The 21,938-nt window shown below is 43.6% G+C and overlaps 1 protein-coding gene across 7 annotated transcripts in view; it reads left to right on the forward strand.

Moving 5' to 3' along the window:
- The window catches only part of UBR3 (ubiquitin protein ligase E3 component n-recognin 3), a 250,272-nt gene that overhangs the window by 153,803 nt on the left and 74,531 nt on the right, over positions 1 to 21,938 (forward strand). For all 7 annotated transcript variants that reach the window (XM_088469036.1, XM_088469052.1, XM_088469046.1 and 4 more), the window contains 2 exons: positions 821 to 906; positions 16,046 to 16,151. In XM_088469036.1, coding sequence (XP_088325162.1) covers positions 821 to 906; positions 16,046 to 16,151 — 192 coding nt within the window. The remainder of the gene's footprint in view (positions 1 to 820; positions 907 to 16,045; positions 16,152 to 21,938) is intronic.

Raw genomic sequence — 21,938 nt, forward strand, 5'->3', positions numbered from 1 at the left:
TCAGCTTCCTATGTCCGTGTCGGCTCATTCCACACGTTCTGTGGGTACGTCGTGGGCGGCACGTAGGGGTGCCTCTACTTTACTGTTGTGCCGTGCACCCACTTGGTTTTCGGTGCTCACTTTTGTGAAGTTTTATAGAATTGATACATTTGCGGCTTCAGCATCCTGTTTTGCCGCCTTGTACTGCAGGTTCCTCATAGCGCTCCCGCCCGTGGGGAAAACTTTGGGACGTCCCCAGCGTAAGCACCTCCAGTGTCCCCTAGTGGATGAAAGAGAAAATAGGATTTTGGCACTTACTGGTAAATCCTTTTCTCTGATTCCACAGGGGACACTGGACGCCCACCTCAGCGCTCTTCGCCTGACTGTTCAGTTTGTTCCATATGTTGGATGGTTTTGTTGTTGTGTGATATCCTCTTCCTTTCATTCCGGTTGTTCTCCATCTCCTCTCGGTCTTCATTTTCTAAACTGAGGGCTGGTGGGGAATAGAGGGGGAGGAGCTTCACACTTCTAAATTATTTAAAGTGCCAGCTCCAGCTATCCACGCCTCTATACCCCAGCGTAAGCACCTCCAAGTCCCCTGTGGAATCAGAGAAAAAGATTTACCGGTAAGTACCAAAATCCTATTTTTAAGTCACTTTGGAAGGTAAATCGGAATTCTGGCCTTGAACCTAAAAGATGGTAATTAATAACATCTTGGCCATTATGAAGCTGTTTTATATAGAAACCCTGATTGCTTTGGTTTATTAGCTAAGGGCACAGACTAGTTTTTCAACATATTCACAGTGCCATACTAATCCCAATTTGTATTCTTTCTTAACAGAACAAATCTGGAACTAGAACTCGTCCATCGTGGAGACAATCTGTGTTCTGGAGGTGCTAGTGCGGCTGGGAAAAGATCCTGTTTAAGTAAGCTTGTTTTACATCTGAAATATAATTTGTTTACAGTTATTTCATGGTTCTCATACATTTAGGTAAAGTCATCCTACAGCAGTGACGCATGCAGGGGAGGTTTATAACTACCCAGTAACCTCTCTTCACAGACTAATGTTATACTGCCTCCCTTTGACCATGCCCACCCACTGCCTCTCTTTTGCCATACCCGCCCACTACATCTCTCTATTATCATGCCCACCGCTTCTATCTATTGCCATACCCACCCACCGTCTCTTTTGCCATACCTGCTCACTGCCTATCTTTTGCCATACCCACCCACCGCATCTCTCTATTGTCATGCCCACCACTTCTCTCTTTTGACATACTCACCCACTGCCTTTTTTCCATACCCTCCCAATGCTACTCAATTTCCATACCTGCCCACATCCTCTCTTTATATTGTCCCTCTTTAGGATCGATAAACCCATCCTTGTCTGTCAAAAAAAGTGTATGCAATGACCAATTTTGTTTGCACCGGTACATCATTACATGTAAAAGTGATTTATGGGGTGTATAGCACTGTATTGTTTTATGAGGATTTCTATGTTTGTTTGGATTTTTTTTCCCTTGACCCATGAAAAGTGTCTTTGTGCCTCTGTTGGGTGGTGTGAATCCTATCAACATCCATAGTTAACCCCATCCTCTAATAATGAAACTCTGTAGAGCCCCTCGTAGAATCATAGGAAAAATAAATGTTAGCATTTGTCAGTATATACAGTCAGGTGCATAAATATTGGGACATTGACAGAATTTTCATATTTTGGCCTCTATTCACCACCACAATGGCTTTGAAATGAAACAAACAAGATGTGCTTTAACTGCAGACTTTCAGATTTAATTTGATGGTAATTACATCCAAATCAGGTGAACGGTGTAGGAAATACAACGGTTTCTATATGTGCCTCCCACTTTTTAAGGGGCCAAAAGTAATGGGACAAACTAAACAATCCTAAATATAACTTTCACTTTTTAATACTTTGTTGCAAATCCTTTGCAGGCAATTACAGCCTGAAGTCTGGAACGCATAGACCTCACCAGACGCTGGGTTTCATCCTTGGTGATGCTCTGCCAGGCCTCTACTGCAAATGCCTTCAGTTCCTGCTTGTTCTTGGGGCATTTTCCCTTCAGTTTTGTTTTCATCAAGTGAAATGCATGCTCAAATCGGATTCAGGTCAGGGGATTGACTTGGCCATTGAATAACATTCCACTTTTTAGCCTTAAAACGCTCTTTGGTTGCTTTTGCAGTATGCTTCGGGTCATTGTCCATCTGCACTGTGAAGCGCCGTCCAATGAGTTCTGAAGCATTTGACTGAATATGAGCATATAATAATATTGCCCGAAACACTTCAGAATTCATTCTGCTGCTTTTGGGCCTGATTCAGACCCAGTCGCGAGCGGCTGTCCGCTCGCAAGTGGGTCGATGTTATGCACTGAGCATGCGCACGACGGAGGGAACTCCGTCGTGCGCATGCGCCAGACGCGACGAGCGAAGGAAAGTCCTTCGCTCGTTGTGTCCGATCAAAGGGGGCGTGCTGTCAATGTTGATTGACAGCACGCCCCCTTTGGTGGGCTTGCCGGGGGCGTGCCTCCCTGACGGGGGCGTTCCCACGGGAACGCCTCCCGTCAGAAGCCGGCCCACTGACATCACTAGTGATGTCAGTGGGAGTGATTTTGGCTCTGATAGAGCCCAAATCACTCCGGAGCTTGCGGTTGAAAACCTCAACCGCAGGCTCCGGCTCGCAATTTCGATGGTCGTGATGGTCTCGACCATCGCGGCCATCACAAAGCACGCTCGTATAGCCTGTGGGTGGTGACCCACAGCTATACGAGCGTCCAGGAGGACGCTCCATGAAAATGGAGCCCGGCCCTCATTCAGAGCGTGCGCTCTGCTCAGAGCGTACGGCTCTGAATGAGGGCCTTTGTCAGCAGTCACATCATCAATAAATACAAGGGAACCAGTTCCATTGGCAGCCATACATGCCCACGCCATGACACTACCACCACCATGCTTCACTGATGATGTGGTATGTTTTGGATCATGAGCAGTTCCTTTCCTTCTCCATACTCTTCTCTTCCCATCACTCTGGTACAAGTTGATCTTTGTTTCATCTGTCCATAGGATGTTGTTCCAGAACTGTAATGGCCTTTTTAGATGTTGTTTGGCAAACTCTAATCTGGTCTTCCTGTTTTTGTGGCTCACCAATGGTTTACATCTTGTGGTGAACCCTCTATATTCACTCTTGTGAAGTCTTCTCTTGATTGTTGACTTTGACACATATACACCTACCTCCTGGAGAGTGTTCTTGATTTGGCCAACTGTTGTGAAGGGGTTTTTCTTCACCAGGGAAATAATTCTTCTGTCATCCACCACAGTTGTTTTCCGGGGTCTTCCGGGTCTTTTGGTGTTGCTGAGCTCTCCGGTGCGTTCTTTCTTTTTAAGAATGTTCCAAACAGTTGATTTGGCCACACCTAATGTTTTTGCTGTCTCTCTGATGGGTTTGTTTTGATTTTTCAGACTAATGATGGCTTGCTTCACTGATAGTGACAGCTCTTTGGATCTCATATTGAGAGTCGACAGCAACTGATTCCAAATGCAAATGTCACACCTAGGATCAACTCCAGACCTTTTACCTGCTTAATTGATAATGAAATAACTAGGGAATAGCCCACACCTGTCCATGAAATAGCTTTTGAGTTGATAGTCCCATTACTTTTGGCCCCTTAAAAAGTAGGAGGCACATATAGAAACTGTTGTAATTCCTACACCGTTCACCTGATTTGGATGTAATTACCCTCAAATTAAATCTGAAAGTCTGCAGTTAAATCACATCTTGTTTGTTTCATTTCAAAGCCATTGTGGTGGTGAATAGAGGCCAATATATGAAAGTTCTGTCATTGTCCCAATATTTATGCACCTGTCTGTATTTAAGTGAGTCATCAGTCAGGAATTAATACACCTTTGTTCATGATACAGAATCTGGAGTACATGTGCTGTTTAGTGGTCTTTGAGTGCAGAGCCGAATAACCTGCTTTGGCTGAATGCAGACTACAGCGTAGGAATCACCTGTGAGCAGTGGGGAGAATAGAGCAATGATTAAAACTTGCTAGTGTGCCTAAGCTTTTTATTATTGTCTCCCCATATATTATATTACAGGGTTAATAATAGCTTGATACTAGATTTGCTATTTCACAGCTGTTCCGTCTGTGCTGACAATGACGTCCTTGAATTAAAATGCATTGGAAACCTACACGTTCCTGTTTTGCATGCCGAGTTTCTTTTCAGTCAATTAAAAGGCCTTAGAACAAGACACTCCTCCCCCGTAAGACTCACAGCGGTGGTAATGAGGTGTCTTTACTGTGATTAAGCACAGCACTCCATAATAGTCTTGTAAGAAGTGTTAAATTTGCCGATTAGATATTGCTTTAAACGGAAGGCAGTGTCCCAGGTGAGCTTTTACAGCAGAAAGCATCAGGGAAAACGATTTGGAACAAATAGGTCAAGTACTGTGTTACTAGTTTGAGCTATGAGGACTGTTCCACTCGGGAAATGTAAATGAAGGATGATTGAGAGGCCTGCCTATGTCAGCTTCTCAAGCAATGTGACAAGGTGAGCAGTCTAGGTCTGCCCACTAAATTTAACTGCTACCTTGTTCATTAATGACATTATAGGTTATTTTGTACGTTATTTCCTGATTTTTGTAACTTTTTTTTTTCTGTGACTGTAAAATTAAATCTATTTTTAGTTATTCATATTGTAGTTTCTTAAACTGATTTAGAAAGCTATTATGAATATGTAGAACATCAGTATGTGCAAGGACAGGTTTTCACACTGGGCAAAAAGGGATGTAGTTTGTATACCTACCATCAGGATGCCAGCTGCCCGAATCCCGTACCGCGGGCAGAAGATCGGCGCCGGAATCCCGACATTAGTGGAGATGCCGATGCCGGCATCCCGATCGTAAGTGTAGCGGGCGCCGTTAGCTGCGGGGGGGAGGGTTAAATTTAGGCACCCCGGGGGGTAGGTTAGGGTACGGCTGCGGGGGGGGGAGATTAGGATTAGGCACCCCCTGAGGTGGCTTAGGGTGCAGGGTAGGGAGGGCTAGCGTTAGGGTGCAAAAAAGGAGGGTTAGGATTAGAGGGTTAAGGTAGTTATTGTGCCTCTGTCAGAATACCGAGCATCAGGATGCCGCTGTCTGTCTTTTGACAGTCGGCATTCAGACTGCTGGTGTCCCATACCCAACCTCGGCAAAAAGACTTGACATTGGCAGTACTCTTAAGGGGCCTATTCAATTAGAGGGGATGTGCCGCAGAACATTCCACAATATTCGGCTGCGCACCTGATCAGCTGATCATCGAAAGTGTTCCTCTGCACCTCTATGGGAAACAGGATGTCCCTGCCAAGCCGCTAAGTACATTGTCGCCTAAATGTATTTATATGTGAAAGCTAAGATTCATTTTTCAAAAGGCTGTGGGCTGATATTTAAAGCTTAATCAAATTGACAGCTGAGGTGTCAGACGGTTAGGTATTCTTCTACTGTATGGTCAGCTTGTGCTTGAAGTTCATGCCACACAGTACATATATTTATCCGTTTTGCTGGCATCAATTGATGTATGTCCTAGCCGGACCTGTGTACTTGCCAGCTCTCATCTTTACTTCGATCTGGCGTCACCAAAGACCAGAGAGAGATGTTCAAAACTGGGCAATTGTCAAAGTAATATTAAACATGCAAAAAGGGGACGTTTCCCTCTATAGTCACATGTAAAGTCTGTGCGTCAGGAAAATTGGAGTAATAAATGCTTTAAATTTGTGTGCCCCTTTAGGACTGCGTACAAAGATCTTCTAGTCTGGGACGAGATTGGGTTGAGAAGGGGGAGAATAAGCCGCATACACACTACATGATGTGTGTATGCGGCGATATCTTCATCGGCAGGCCCGGCGGGGATGCCGGCAACGGCAAGTTTATACACACTTGCCGAAGCCGACCAGTGACGGGCGGGGGAGAGCGGCATGGCATTACTCACGATATCCCCAGATTGGGCTACTTGTACAGCCGGATGGGGATATCGTAAACGACCAGCGGGAGCGCGCATCGCTGGTCATTTTTCGATAACGTTATAATTCAATTGTTCCAAATGTCTGCAAGTGTGTACGCGGCATTAAGCTGCCTTTGCACGCCAATGGCAACTCTCCCACCTTGCAGCTAGTCAAATTGACTCCTATGCGTGTTACCAAATTTGTTACTGTTCCGCTCATTAAGGAATCAGGTTGAATTACCTCACTTTGAAAGCAGGAGACAGTTTTATTTAATTTAATTAGCTGATAGCAGTGCCTGTAGCTCACACCCCCAAAGTCATTCTAATATTTATTACCTCACTTTTGTCTAATACTGGCTAAAAACTTATGCTTGATGTAGACCATAGGTGCTCATCCACTAGACCAATGGTCTCCAACCTGTAGCTCGCGGGCTTAATTTTGATAGCTCACCTAGCTGCAGTACTGCCAAGTCAACTAGGAGGAAGTAACCTCTGGTGTGTGCTTCCCCGTGGCATCAATGCCATGGGTGGAGCCACAGGGAAGCACGTCAAGTGATTTCCGCAGCCTCTACAGCAATCACCTGACGTGCTTCCCCGTGGTTTCGGCCACGGCATCTATGCAACAGTGGAGCGAGTGACTCCCGCCCAGCCCTGCCAGAAAATCACACAGCAGCACTGCCTATATCTTTTGCTCCTCTACTGCACGTACCTCCTTGGAGCTGGTAATTAACAGTGAAATGTGCATGTGCTTACATTTTATTTGCAAACTACAACAATATCACTAATAATTGCATTTTTATTTTCTATGAAACATTTATTTTTTTTTTCATTAAATTTCCTTCAATTGTTCGGTTATTAGCCAGTTTTTTTTATATATAATTTTAGTAGCTCTTCAGTACGTTTCATTTTTCTAAAGTAGCTCACACCTCAATTTATGTTGGAGACCACTGCACTAGACGATTAAGTTGAGCGATTGAACGATAACGATATCGTTCAATTGTTCATAAATCGTTTGCAAAAAAAATCTAAAGCGACCAGCGATACGATGGTCGTTTACACATCTATCATCGGGCAAACATGCTGGACAACCTGATGATAACTTCAGGTTGAGCATGTTTGCAGATGATTGATGAGCCTACACTGAACGACTGCTCAGTGTAGGCACATCACAGACTGACAAACGACTGCACGTTTACAATGTCATAATTGTGCAGTCTTTTGCCTGTCTTCTAGTGGATGGGCACCTTTAGGCTGGGTACACACTGGCAAATATATTGGGGCGATCAATTGATCGGCCAATATATTGTGGGCCCGTCGGCCAGTGTGTACCAGCGATATGTCTGTGAAAGACGTCGTTCACAGACACATCGCGTTGGCTGTGCTGCACAGACCCTGTCTGTCTGCCCTTCCCCTTTAGAATGTAAGCTCTCACGAGCAGGGCCCTCATCCTCACGTGCTTCTCCTCCCCCTACTTATAGTATCATTTACTCCTAACTCCCCACAATGGCACCTAACACCTGGTTGCTCATGTCCTGCTGCTTGTGTTTTGCAGCTGAGTTTATAACTTTGTCCTTGTCCTGCATTGTTTTGTATTACTATTAACTGTTTTTCTTGTGTGCTCATTTATGTACTGTGTAAGGCGCTGCGGAACCTTTGTGGCGCCATATAAATAAAGGATAATAATAATAATATATCTGCAGATATATATGTCCATCGTTCTGTCGCCCGTACACTTGCAGAAGAGGCCACGGGGAGGGGGTGCAATGCGACCGTCGGCCAGTGGGACCCACAGCCAGATGATGGTGGTTCAGTGTGTATGAACAACCACCCTCTGCAGAGATATTTTTTAGGTCTGTACCCAGCTTAATGCTGGCCATATGTTAAGAGTTCCCCCTCCTTTCCTGTTCTGTCATATTTTAGGGACATCAGAACCCTGCTATATACCACCAATTTCATACCACAGTTATGAGAAGCCTGGTCCATGACACCAAGCTATTGTGTTGCAAGAGGATTTTGTTATTTAAACATAATTAGGAATGACATGAGGGCTATAGCTAGGACAGAGAAAAAAAATACATACACACATATATATCGATAGATAATTATTTTAATAAAGAACTTAACTTTGATTTGTAATAATATATAGAAGTCAGTCAGTGAAATCTAGGAGATAGCAGAGATGTCCTAAAAGCCAATAGAGATGACTCCTGAAGTGTAAGCACCAGCACCAAAAACTATTTTTAATGAAATAAATTTCCTGGCTCCTGGGGTTTGTTCAGCCCCACATTAGACCACTACAAAGAGAAGATGTGGGTAAAAATAGTACATTTTAACTGACAAGAGCCAGACTGACCGCTGCGAAGGAATCGAATTTAAAATCATAATGAATATGGATTATTTTATGGTAAGAAATATTGAAATATATATCGCTTCACTTAGGCAGCCAAGCAGTCATTGTCAGCACTGAAATCCGCTGGAATGTAACTTGTAATTACAACTGTCGATTACTCCAGGATTGGCTAATAAGGAATAGTGTGTTAATTGTTTAATCCATGGTATCAGAGATCTAATTAGATCAGTGACTGCACTAGTTTGTATTCTAAGCAGTTAATTGGTTTCTGCAGTTTTTTTAATCTACTAACATATATTGTTACGATCGAGTTAATTTGTATACATTTCCTCATGTTTTCTAAACCATTTTCTATTAATATTTATTCTACATATTTAAATTAATTGCTATGCATATCGGGGTGGCAAAACAGTTATACAAAATAGAGTCCAACAAATTTAAGTGGAGTTTTGCCATTCCGAGAAGCCAGAGAAGGGTAGCAACCAAAATCATTTTATATGCTATTAATACTTGGTTTCTAGGGATTGTTCATCCCATCCAACCAGAGAAAAACATTACTATGTGGACACCCCTTCTAATTCCAGCCACAGCCATTGCTGGCAGGTGCATAAAATGTAGCCTACACCGATAGTCAGACAGTAGCGGCAGAGTTTTTCATACTAATGAAACAGATTGGGAAAGCCCCTTGCCTGCGTGACATGGCAATACCCCTGTGAGGGTCATCAAACATATTTTGCCTAGTTGGCTTTAAAGTACAATTTGCCTTACATTTCTTGCTGTATTGGCCAGATCTGTCAGGACACCCAATGGGGATCAGTTACTGTACATATTGCCAAACTCCACTCTCTCTCTTTCCCAGTGAACTTTTCATTCATCCTAATGGGAAGTGTACAAATAAGGGCTGTTGACTCCCAATCAGCTTGTGTCAGACTAGCTAAGCGGGAATAGGAGAGTGCAGTGCATTGTGGGACCCAACAGGACCTGGCGGATCAGGGGAACAGAACATGGTGACAGGCAAAGGTTATTTTATTTCTTCATCGTGTTGGTGGATAGAGTCCATCTTTTATGAGATTGTAGATTGAGACATGCATATTCCTGCTTCTGTAGCTTTCTGCTTCAGGATACTGACTAACTGAAATTGTTCACAAAACAAGAAACTACATATATATTGGAAACTGGTCTTCTACGGGCCTGATTCACTACGGATCGCAGCTGCGATTATGCACGCAGTTCAACTGTGAAGGTATGCTAATCTCTGCAAACGCAATGCAGTCTTAGCAAAATACAAGGACGCCCACTTCCCTTTACACACATCCGTAATACTTGGCAAGACTGTGAAACCATCGGTATCATAGAGTACCATCGCAGCCTCACGCACACTTACATAAGCCCTGACCTTACTCTGGAACTGCTAACTTCATCGCACGCTGTGAGTACTCAAGCTGCGTTTGCTATTGCAGTGGATAATTTATGCACGCCTCTTCAACTGCGTTCGAACGCACTGGCATGCCTGCGATTTACCGACCCCCCCCCCTTCACCACCCACAAACTGCACTTCCTGTCAAACACTCTGCGATGGGTCTACGTTGTCACTGCGATCGCAGTCTCCATCGCAGTGGCTAGTTTGCGCATGAGCGATGTGATGCATACGCAGATTGCAACAATCGCCCGATTTGCGTGTGTAATCGCAGTTGCGATCCATAATGAATCAGGCCCGATGTTCTTTATTTCCATCAGATAGCAGTAGTAAATATAGCAATGATTTGCAATATTCCCAAAACGGGAATGGGCATAAAGCAACCCCCTGTTGTAAAATGTAAAATACATTTTCTATTCAGATTGGCTGTGAGCGATTTATATTGGGTTGTACTCTGCTGCATTTATCCAGTCTCGCCCACATGCAGGTTTATAGAAATCTCCAGTTTAAACGTAAGTAAAGCAAGACTATTCATTTCAATCTTAATAGTTTATTTATTACCGGCTTGCAGATCATTTCAGCTTTAATTTTGATTAAAAGCTACATTGGCGAATTAACCTGTTGGTCACTAGTTACAATTCATTAGTTAGTTTCGTTTTATTGTGTATTCAAAAACTCCTACTATAAAATAATAATGTACCATTAATATGTTTTGGATTTGACATCAAGGGGAAAACAAATTGTCTTTTTGAAGTTTACAAAGTTCTATGTACACTAGGTGGCAGTGTTACCACAGATCTATGTATAACCGTAATGTGCAAGTGCCTTGAAGGGCTGAGGATATTAATAGACTGCTTGTAGGATCCATGTCTGCATGCCAAATGGAAGAGGCACTTGAACTTTATGCTTTTTTTTGTGCTTTAAAGGTCACATTGGCACCAATAGATGATATTTTCAGTGAATTTTTACAAAATTAACATATATAAACAATAACACAGTTTGTGTACTTCAGCCAAGCTCAGTGTTAGAAATGAGTACACGTAAGGGAATCAAAAATTTCATCAGTAGAAGAAAGATGAACTTTGTCATGAATACAAAAAAAAAGGCATAGTAATGCTAATATGTCCATTTATATTTGATTAATATAAATATTAATGAATACTTTCATGACTTTTTTTGCTGGATTTGTTTTGCCATTGTCTATCTATATTGTGGGCAGCACAGATGGTGTAATGGTTAGCATTTCTGCCTCACAGCACTGAGGTTATAGGTTCGTTCCCCCCTACAGCCCTAACTGTGTGGAGTTTGTATATTCTCCCTGTGCTTGCGAGGGTTTCCTCTGGGTACTCCGGTTTCCTCCCACACTCCAACAATATACTGGTAGGTTAATTGGCTTCCAACAAAAATGAACCCTAGTGTGTATGTGATAGGGAATATAGAGTGTAAGCTCCACTGGGGCAGGGACTGATGTGAATGGACAAATATTCTCTGTAAAGTGCTGCAGAATATGTGTGCGCTATATAAATAACTGGTAATAAATAAATAAATATCTATACCATTCAGTTTTTTGTAATTTTCTCATCTATTCCAAAAACACTCCAGTTAGTTTTACTGCTTATATGGGTTTATCTAATGAGAATAGAACAGCATTGGAGGCGCGTTCTGCTTGTGTGATGTCATTAGGTGCCTGGCAGTCCTGAGATATGTGTATCAGAAGAGAGAGTAAAGATGGACTCTCTTGCTTGGGGAACTCTTATCAAGTATTGTTATGAATATTAAAATATAACTTTTATTGTGGTAAGTTTAAAATATATCTCTTGGACAAACATAAATCCTAACAAAATTAATTTGAGTATATAGGTGTACCCCTTCCTTATTTGTTCTCTATACCTTTGTAACAGGTATAACCACCTATTTTGTATACACTATTGTGAGGTAAGAAACCTCAGTGTAGCGAAAGGAGGAGTATATCCTAAATGTAAAAAGGCAAAAATATTATGGGCAATATTGGAATGCCTATTTGTGTAATGCACTTGAAAAACAATGGTTATAATAGCAGTAGGTATTGTAAATTGGACCACTCCTGGTTCTAAAAGAGGATGATCTTTAAATGTCTGGAACTCCCCCAATAGGTTGCATATATTCCTTGCTCTCTGGTCAGATTTCAGGATTACAATTAAATGAATATTACACATATAGGATCCAAACTCCCAAATTTAATATTGTACTAGTGAGAACATATTCTTTTATCGGTGAGGAAAAACATATCTTTACCAGGCTCGGACTGGGTGGCCGGAGGTTCGGGGAAATCCCCGCTGGGCCCGCTGGTTCATAACCACTCCCTCTATCGTGGGAGGGCGTGGTCTAGTGCAGGTACCCAGCGGCTATTTTCAGTGCAGCAGCCGCTTCCCGGGCTTGTCTGACTCTGCAGCGGCTGCGTGCATCGGGCGGCAGCTCTATCTATCTGCACCACTGATTCCATTTTCCGGAATCAGTGGTGCTGGTGGCGTCACATGCGCTGTCAGCGGGAGGGAGGGGGGTGAACATGCGACAGACAGTTCACATTGGGCCGGCTCAAAGGCGCCCTGCCCTCCTCTCACAGGGCCCCTCCCTCAGTCTGTCCTCGCCCCATACACTTCATGGGTTCTCAATTCACTCCCCTTTCTCAAAGCCAGGCACCCCTATAAATTTCCCTTCCTGTCTTCCGTTCCGCCCCTCCCCCTCCTCTTACAGTACAGAGTGTCCTAATACTTCTACCAATCCCCGACCCCGTCAGTCACCGAGACTTGTCTCTTACAGTCCATTCTGGGGATGTCCTTTATTTACTTCAGTGCTGCTTCTAGCTGACCTCTCCCAGAACTGCAAGTCCCAGCTTCCCCTGTGGCTGGCTTCATCTTGGCCTGTGATTGGCTCCAGGTTGCAGATGGAAACCTAGCAGCAGCATGGACCGAGCCCCTGCACAACCACATCCCATTGTGTGTGTGAGTGCGTGAATTTTGTTTGTGCATGCAGGGAAAAATATAGTCAGTAATGTACAGTATGTACATGATATTTGTGTCTAGTAATCTGAAAGTAAGGTACAGTACACGTGTGAGGGTCGGAGCAGGGTGATGGAGGAGAGAAAAGGCTGGAGTGTGAGAGACAGAGCAGGGTAATAGAAGAGAGAAAAATGAACTAGCACAATACTATGGCGCTCCTATAAAGGCTGGCCACTACTCGCTGGTCGGATGGTCACAGCCTCCCAGCTACTGGCTGCGCCCCTTAGTGGGCCTCAGTGGTTGCATTCCCCTGGTGGCCCCTACATGCCCCAGTCCGACACTGATCTTTACCCAAGTGATAGTATTGGCAAGAGGAATACTCACTGGTAAATCTGCTTGTTATATGAACATCATATGTCCATATTTCATATATTGCATAAACAGAACTTTTCACCCTCAGAGATTTCATATACGGTACATAGTATCAGGTATTATTATTGGTTGACTCTCTTTGCAAATAGATGTAAAATACACAGCTTATTCTTGTCAGTAAATATAATGTGCACAATTCTTTCATGCAGTATATGCAATTTTTCATACAAGTAGATGTAATATACCTAGTTTTCCATACAGGTAGGTATATTATGTTCAACTTTCCATACCATTAGATGTCATATACACAGTTTTCCATGCACAGTGGCTGCTATATACATAAATTCTCGTGGTGTATACAGCATTTCATGCAGATAAAGTTTTTTTTTTTAATGCAAATAGATGTAATGTGTATAGATGTAATATGTATAGATGTAATGTGTATAGATGTAATATGTATAGATGTAATGTGTATAGATGTAATATGCACCACTTTTCATGTGTATAGATGTAGTACACACAGCTACTTATTCAGATAAATGCGATAGAAGTAATATATACAGCTTTCTCATGCAAACATTTGTGATATCCGCAACTCCTCACATGTATAAATATTTTATCCAAGGTTTCTTTATGCAGATGGATAAATGTTCCACAGTTTCTTACGTCAATGAGTATAATATGCACTATCCTGCAATTAACTGTGTAATCCAATCATACGGAAGATAACTTTCGCCTTTTATATATTCCACATTAGTAAGTTTGAATCACAATTCTATATAGGGCCTCAGCTCGTATACAAATGTAAATAAAATATCAAACAGATGAAAGGTGAGTTAATCAGCATAACAAATGAGAGCTATGTAGCCGCTATACAGATTGTATGTACAATTTTTCTCATCAAACACTCGGTCTAGTGAGTCAATACATTACCAACATTTAATGTGGTCGGCGTGTGCACCTGCAAACCAATCAGTCTGCTGGACACACGTTTCGCCTTCCGTGCGGCTTGCTCACCATGCCCTCAGTCCTGAGATATCTTATGGTCCTGAGACTGCAGTCCGAGCGGAAGCCATTAATATCCATCATGTATAAAATGTGTATGGCTGTAAGACTACCAGTGTGCTGGGCAGTTGAGGCAAGTTACCTATCCTGCATAACTTATTTAACATAATATCAAGTGTCAATGTCATCGTGTTCTTCTGCATAATGCATGTACTTTATGAAGTCCCATTAGATTACTAATAAATCCAAAATCATTGCATGCATATGTAATAAGTATTTTATTTCAGCAGTAAGAAATGTCCAAGCTATACAGTGCATCCGGAAAGTATTCACAACGCTTCACTTTTTCCACATTTTGTTATGTTACAGCGTTATTCCAAAATGGAATAAATTCATTTTTGTCCTCAAAATTCTACACACAATTCCCCATAATGTGTAAAAAGTTTTTTTGCGATTTTTGCAAATTTAATAATAATAAAAAAAACAACTAAGAAATCACAAGTCTTTTTGAATATGATGCCACAAGCTTGGCACACCTATCTTTGGGCAGTTTCACCCATTCCTCTTTGCAGCACCTCTCAAGCTCCATCAGGTTGGATAGGAAACGTAGGTGCACATTTCAGATCTCTCCAGAGATGTTCAATTGGACTCAAGTCTGGGCTCTGGCTGGGGCCACTCAAGGACATTCACAGAGTTGTCCTGAAGCCACTCCTTTGATATCTTGGCTGTGTGCTTAGGGTCGTTGTCCTGCTGAAAGATGAACAGTCACCCCAATCTGAGGTCAAGAGCACTCTGGAGCAGGTTTTCATCCAGGATGTCTCTGTACATTGCTGCATTCATCTTTCCCTCTATCCTGACTAGTCTCCCAGTTCCTGCTGCTGAAAAACATCCCCACAGCATGATGCTGCTACCACCATGCTTCACTGTAGGGATGGTATTGGCTTGGTGATGAGCGGTGTCCGGTTTCCCCCAAACACAACGCCTGGCAATCATGCCAGAGTTCAATCTTTGTTTCATAAGACCAGAATCTCCTTCAGGTGCATTTTGGCAAACTCCAGGTGGGCTGCCATGTGCTTTTTTTACTAACGTGTGTCTTCCGTCTGGCCACTCTACCATACAGGCCTGATTGGTGGATTGCTGCAGAGATGGTTGTCCTTCTGGAAGGTTCTCCTCTCTCCACACAGGAATGCTGTTGCTCTGACAGAGTTACTTTCGGGTTCTTGGTCACCTCCCTGACTAGGGCCCTGATCACTCAGTTTAGACGGCTGGCCAACTCTAGGAAGAGTCCCTGGTGGTTCCGAAGTCTTCCATTTATGGATGATGGAGGCCACTGTGCTCATTGGGACCTTCAAAGCAGCAGATATTTTTCTGTACCCTTCCCCAGATTTGTGCCTTGAGACAATCCTATCTCGGAGGTCTACAGACAATTCCTTGGACTTCATGCTTGGTTTGTGCTCTGACATGCACGGTCAAGTGTGGGACCTTATATAGATAGGTGTATGCCTTTCAAAATAATGTCCAATCAACTGAATTTACCACAGGTGGACTCCTATTAAGCTGTAGGAACATCTCAAGGATGATAAGTGGAAACAGGATGCAACTGAGCTAAATTTTGAGCTTCATGGCAAAGGCTGTGAATACTTATGTACATGTGATTTCTTAGTGGTTTTGTTTGTAATTACATTTGCAAAAATCTAAAAAAAAATGTTTTACACATTTTTATTATGGGGTATTGTGTGTAGAATTTTGAGGACAAAAATGAATTTATTCCATTTTGGCATAAGGCTGTAACATAACAAAATGTGGAAAAAGCATCCTTTCCGGATGCACTGTAACTGTGTTATTATGCAGCTGGTCATTGGTCTTTGTAGTATGGACTTTTTCCATCCATTGTTGTAGTATTTGGTATATTGTTGTGGAAATGTATTTAACACCATGTTTCCATTTTCTTTGCAGATCAGCTTTTCCATGTTTTAGCCATGCACATGAGGCTTTACAGCATTGACTCAGAGTTTAATCCCTGGAAAAAGATTACACAGGTTTTGCAGAAAAAAGATTCAGAGTAAGTTTGTTTTGTTCTTGTTTTGTTTTTGTTCTTTAAATTTTTAAGTTTTGAATATACCATAAAAAATATATTTAAATGCAAATGATGAAGAAGGCTGCATCCGTGTATCATTCAATAAACCAAAGCTATAGAAGACGAAAAATGTGATGTGTAGATGCAGCGCAAAGAGCAACCAGCACAAACCAACCTACTGAGCGTCGCCTAACACTCACCGACAGTATTCATGACCACAATAACATTTAGGAAGTTCATTATAGGTGCTCAGGTGTGAATAAAGAAAATGTTCCATCCATGAAAATGTTCAACAGAAGTTTCTCTGTTCTAAATCCTTAGGGGTCTGTTTACTAAGCTGTGTTAGGAGATAAAGTGAAGGGTGGTAAGGTACCAGCCAACCAGCTCCTAACTGCCATTTTTCAAGCAGAGCCTGTGACATGGCAGTTAGGAGCTGATTGGCTGGTACCTCACCCTTCACTTTTTCTCCTAACACAGCTTCGTAAATAGACCTCTTAGTTCCTTTAGCCCAGGGATGGGGAACCTTTTTTTCTGCCGAGGGCCATTTTGATATATAAAATTATTAGCGGGTCTCGTGCAGACCACATCCCCTCCGTGTGACATCACATTGGGTAGGGCCACAATCGCCAGTGATTACAGCAATGCCCTGAGGATGCTCCGGGGAGCTGTAAGGGCAGTGGTGTGACCGTCTGAAGTATCCTAAGGATGCTCCAGGCGGCACTGCTACATAAATTCTGGCTGCAGGGTGCCATTCTAGGCACCCTACTAGCCAGATGAGGCTAGCAGAAAAAAGCTCAGAGGGACAAATGATCTCGGGGGCCTTATACAGCTTCCGGGCCTGAGGTTCCCCATCCCTGCTTTAGCCTATGTCATTTCATATGGATCAGGAATCAGTCGGTAGACCCTGTTAGACTTGGTGCTCCTCAACTGTTTCCTTTAGGAAGTCACACTCCCAATAGATATTTGAAACAATTTATTGCGAGACACAAAAGCCTTAATTCAAGCAGTGAGTAAAGATGAAATAACCCCGGGTTAGGCCACCACCAGCTATCTCTGCTCTGCTCTCCGGTAAAATGGAGTGAAGAGAGAAGTACCAAACGCAGCCTGTAAAGTGCCATTTAGGAGTTGATTAGTTGGTATCTCCTTCGGCGCGCGTGGCAAAAAAATGGGCGTGGTCACTTAAAAATGGGGCGTGTCAACATGACACACCCCTTTATTTTCAAACTGAACATTCCTATCCATATGCACCTTAACCCCAGTAGTACCTCTTATACAGTACCCCCAGTATGCAGTTGTGGTCCCTCTCATGCAGGCCCATAGTAGTTACCCTTATACAGTATCCCCAGTAGTGGTCCCTCTTATACAGCCCCCAATTAGTTCCCCTTACTCAGTACCCCCAGTAGTGCCCCCCCCAAATGCAGTGCCCCACGTAGTGTTCCCCCTTATGCAGTGCCCCCAGTAGCGGTATCCCCTTATGCAGTGCCCTTTATATGGTGCCCCGAGTGGTAGTCCACCCCCCCCCATGCAGTGCCCTTTTATATAGTGCCCCCAGCAGTAGTCCCCCCCATGCAGTTTTCCCAGTAGTTGGTCCCCTTACGCAGGCACCCTGTAGTGATCCCCCCTATCTAGTGCCCCCTGTAGTGGTCCCCGCAGTGCCCCTAGCAGTAAGCCCCTTATATAGTGCCCCCAGCAGTAGTGTCCCCCCCTCCCATGCAGTGCAGATAGGTTAAAAAATAAATAAATATATATAAAAATATACTTACCTGATTCCACGCTGCTCCTGTCCGCGATGCCGCTCCCGCCCGCCAGTCCTCCCGGGCTCGCGCGCTCAGCATTATGGGACAGACGTCATGACGTCAGTCCCATTACCCACTGCAGGAGCCGGACGGAAGTCCGGCTCTTGCAGTGGGTGCTGCAGCAGTCAATGAGAGTCTATCTGACTCTCATTGGCTGCTGTTTAACACACGAATCGCCGCCAGCGCTGGCGGCGATGCGTGTGTTATGCACAGCCTGAGCCCGCCTCCTGCTGTTTAACACACGAATCGCCGCCAGCGCTGGCGGCGATGCGTTTGTTATGCACAGCCTGAGCCCGCCTTCTAGCGCTATTGGGCAAACGCTCAGGGGGAGGGAACGGGCTCAGGCGTGCAGCACAGGACCGGCGCTGGAAGCCTAGCGCCGGCCCTGTGCAAATGTGTAGCGCTGACCGCACTCATTGCGGTCGGCGCTACACTGGCTAACTAGGGCGGGCGGGCCGGAACCGTGGCCGGCGGCACGCGCCGCCGGTCCAACGGCGCCCAGGGCACGAACCCCGCTCGCCATGCCCTAGTTACGCCACTGTATCTCCATCCACTTTATCTCTCTCCAAGGCTTAAGGTGGGTACACAGATGAAAGATATATCTGCAGATCGAGCGATCCGCAGATAGTCTTTACATGATGGTTGTTCATACACACTGAACGGCCATCATTTATCTGGCAGCTGCTGGTCCCGCTGGCAGGGCCCCCTCCCTGCCACAACACGCCCATACACACTTGCCGATGGACAGATATGTCTGCATACCTCCCGTACACACTTGATGATGGACAGATATGTCTGCAGACATATCTGTCCATTGGCTGTGCAGCACAGCCAATGCGATATGTCTGTGAACGACGCGGTTCAGACATATCATCTGTACACACTGGCCGACGGGCAGCAGATATATTGGCCGATCATTTGATCACCCAATATATCGGCCAGTGTGTACCCAGCACTAGTACATCTGCCCCCCATAAAGATAACACTAATTGAATAAAGTTGCTTGCACAATTTGCTAATGAATAGTCAGCATTGCTGATCAGATGATTTATATAGGGCCTGGTTCAGATGTGAACGCAGAAGTACCCGAGCTGCATATATTGGCGGTTGCCCATCTGCGACTTTATGCTTATGCTGCTACAAAGTCCTGCTGTAGTGTACATTCCTGCATCCAAATGTGCAAAGATGAGACGCCCACTTTCATAGTCCTTACACGTCAATTGGTGCGGTTTTACTAGCGGTCATACCATCGAATCTTGCACCAGGCCTATGGTAGGTGCAGTTTCTCTATCGGAGTATGGCCTTCAGGATCTGTGTATGCAACCACTTTCACACGTGTCACTCCCATAAATGCACCCATAAGGCAAACTGTCTCCGTACGTGCGCTAAGACCCCTCCCTGTCGCCACCCAGGAACTCCTACTACATTATCAGTGCACATTTCCGTGCTTGCGTCTGACATTTCAGCTGAGACTCTGCACGGACACAACCGAGACGTATGTGCGGTAAGACTTAGACATGTGCAGTACCAAAAAATCGTTTTAGTGTCTACACCTCTGAATCTGGCCCACATTGCTTGTGATGTAGGGAACTTATGATTGGATTTGAGTTTCCTAAGAGACTCTATTTGCAGTTTTGGTTGTGAACTGTGCGATCACTGAGCACGTGGTATGGACCTCCAGCAGCTTCATTATATCACATTTAATCATGATACTATTGAGAGGATACATCTTTTGTCATGTAGGGTGGAGGAACCTGGCAGTGATCACTAATAATACCATCTAGTATCTATACAGTACCTCATTACGGTCACCTTTTAATGTTCCTAAATTGCAAGTTATTGCTATACTGTATAGAAGACTGTTTTAGAATTCATGGTGTCCGGTGCCCTATATCACATTTTAAGCTGGGTACACACTAAACAATATATTGGAAGATTTGTAATTTGGGATGAATCGGAACGACAAATCGTCCACATTGCCCAGTGTGTACGCACTATTGCGTGCCCCCGCGCATTGTTCATCACATCTTCAGATCTGCAACACCATGTGGCGAGGGAACGATATATCGGGCGGTCGTACACCGGATCGTGCAGTGTGTATGGAGCGCCCGATATATCCTGCCGTCACCGGGTAGACACATCGTCTAGTGTGTACCCGGATTAGGGATGTGATTGTGCTACTTCAAGATAAATCTCCTAAAATAAAAATAAATACAATTTCACTATCCTATTCAAAGAACATCTTTTCCCCCAACCTACCTCACATTACAATTGATAAATTAACTATAAATCAAGTGTCTTATACTAAAGAAAATAGAAAGTAGATTTTAGCTGTGCACACCTGGAGGCCATCTCCTTATATCCCTTTGTGTCTTACTTCCTGTGTTATTAATTGTCACTGTCCGCATCTTCACATTACCTGCTTGCTGCCCCGTGTGAACTTTTCCATGTCTACCATGTGCTCCCCATGTCTGCCCTCTTATGTACTCAGTTGTGCTCCCAGATGTTTGATTCCCCCATCTGCTCCCATATTTTACATGGGAGCACTAGTGGCTGATTATCTATGCCTGCCTCCCCTTGTATCACAGAAGAATGTTCCGTTTGCACAGCGCTGCCATCTTCTCTCCTATTAGCCGTACAGCCTGCTTAGTGATTACAGAAATGTCCAGAGCAGTGCATTGCTAGTACACTGTATAATGACCTCCGCGCTCATCTCAGAAATATCACTATCCCATTCTCAGTGAGCTATTGTCTGTCTTTGGCCATCTTAACTGTTGTGAGACTATAGTTTTTATTTGAATGTTGTATAAGCCTCTAAATGTTATGTCTTATATGGTTGGTATTGCTGTCTGTACAGAGACATGGCATAAGCCCATAGTGTTGCTTTGTGAAGCATGCGAGCTCCGTTAGTAGTAAGGATCAGTGGGCAGTGTAATGTTTATATTCCAAAAACAAGCACATCGGACTGTTTACTTGCTCTCTTCTGTTTGTGGCTTGGGGGGAAAGAACAAGCTCTGCTTTATAGAAAGAAGTATTGGCCCCTTTGTTTTAAATGTTGATAAGCGCAAACCCGTTTAATGTGAAACTATTCCTGAAACCAAAGTAACACAGCTTCATAATGTAGTTTTGTGCATCCTCTCAGAGACTAAAAACAAAAGCCTTATTGCCTGGCATCGTCTTCAGTTCAGCTGCACATGTATACGTTCCACAACAGAGGAAAGGTATTCCTCAACGGGCACTCAAGGGGTGGGTGATTGAAAAAATTAACTAAATATACTATATATAATATTATTGTATCTAATATCCCATTTTATTAGATAGGCATTAAAATACTTGGCTCTATCCAAACTCTCATGTAACCGTTTTAATTTTTAGATTATATATATATATATATATATATATATATATATTAAGGTTATTACACTGTTTTGAGTTTTGATGGTGGGAAACGCATATTTAACAAGTTACTTTCCATCAACTACCCTTCAGTGCCCTTGCAGGAATACTCTTTTTAATACTTTTTCATTGTTCTAGAACAGCTCTTTTTGTTCCGTGGCGCAACAGATACAACGGACTGTTGTTAATAGAACCAAACACTGTAGTAAAGCATTTTTCAACCACTGCCGTGGCACACTAGTGTGCCGCGAGCGGTTGTCAAGAGTGCTGCAGGACAGGGACAACAGTGAGCCTTCTCAGCTGGTTATTTTATTGTATGTTTTTGCTGTGGGGAGCAATGTGATTGATTGTTTTTTCTCTGTGGGGGCCTTTTTGTTTTATATTATTTTCTGGGGGCCCAATGTGTCTGTTTTTGTTCTGTGGGGGCCATTGTGATTTATTTTTTTCTGTAGGGGCAATGTGTGTGTTTGTTTTCTGAGGGGGCCAATGTCTGTTCTCTTTGAAATGGGGGGGGGGGGGGGGGGGGCAATTTGTGAGTGTGTTTTCCTGTGGGGGGCCAATCTGTGTGTTTTTTCCTGTG

The sequence above is a fragment of the Taudactylus pleione genome, unplaced genomic scaffold (genome assembly GCF_031769625.1).
Source record: "Taudactylus pleione unplaced genomic scaffold, aTauple2 ptg000004l, whole genome shotgun sequence".
Classification (NCBI taxonomy): Eukaryota; Metazoa; Chordata; class Amphibia; order Anura; family Myobatrachidae; genus Taudactylus; species Taudactylus pleione.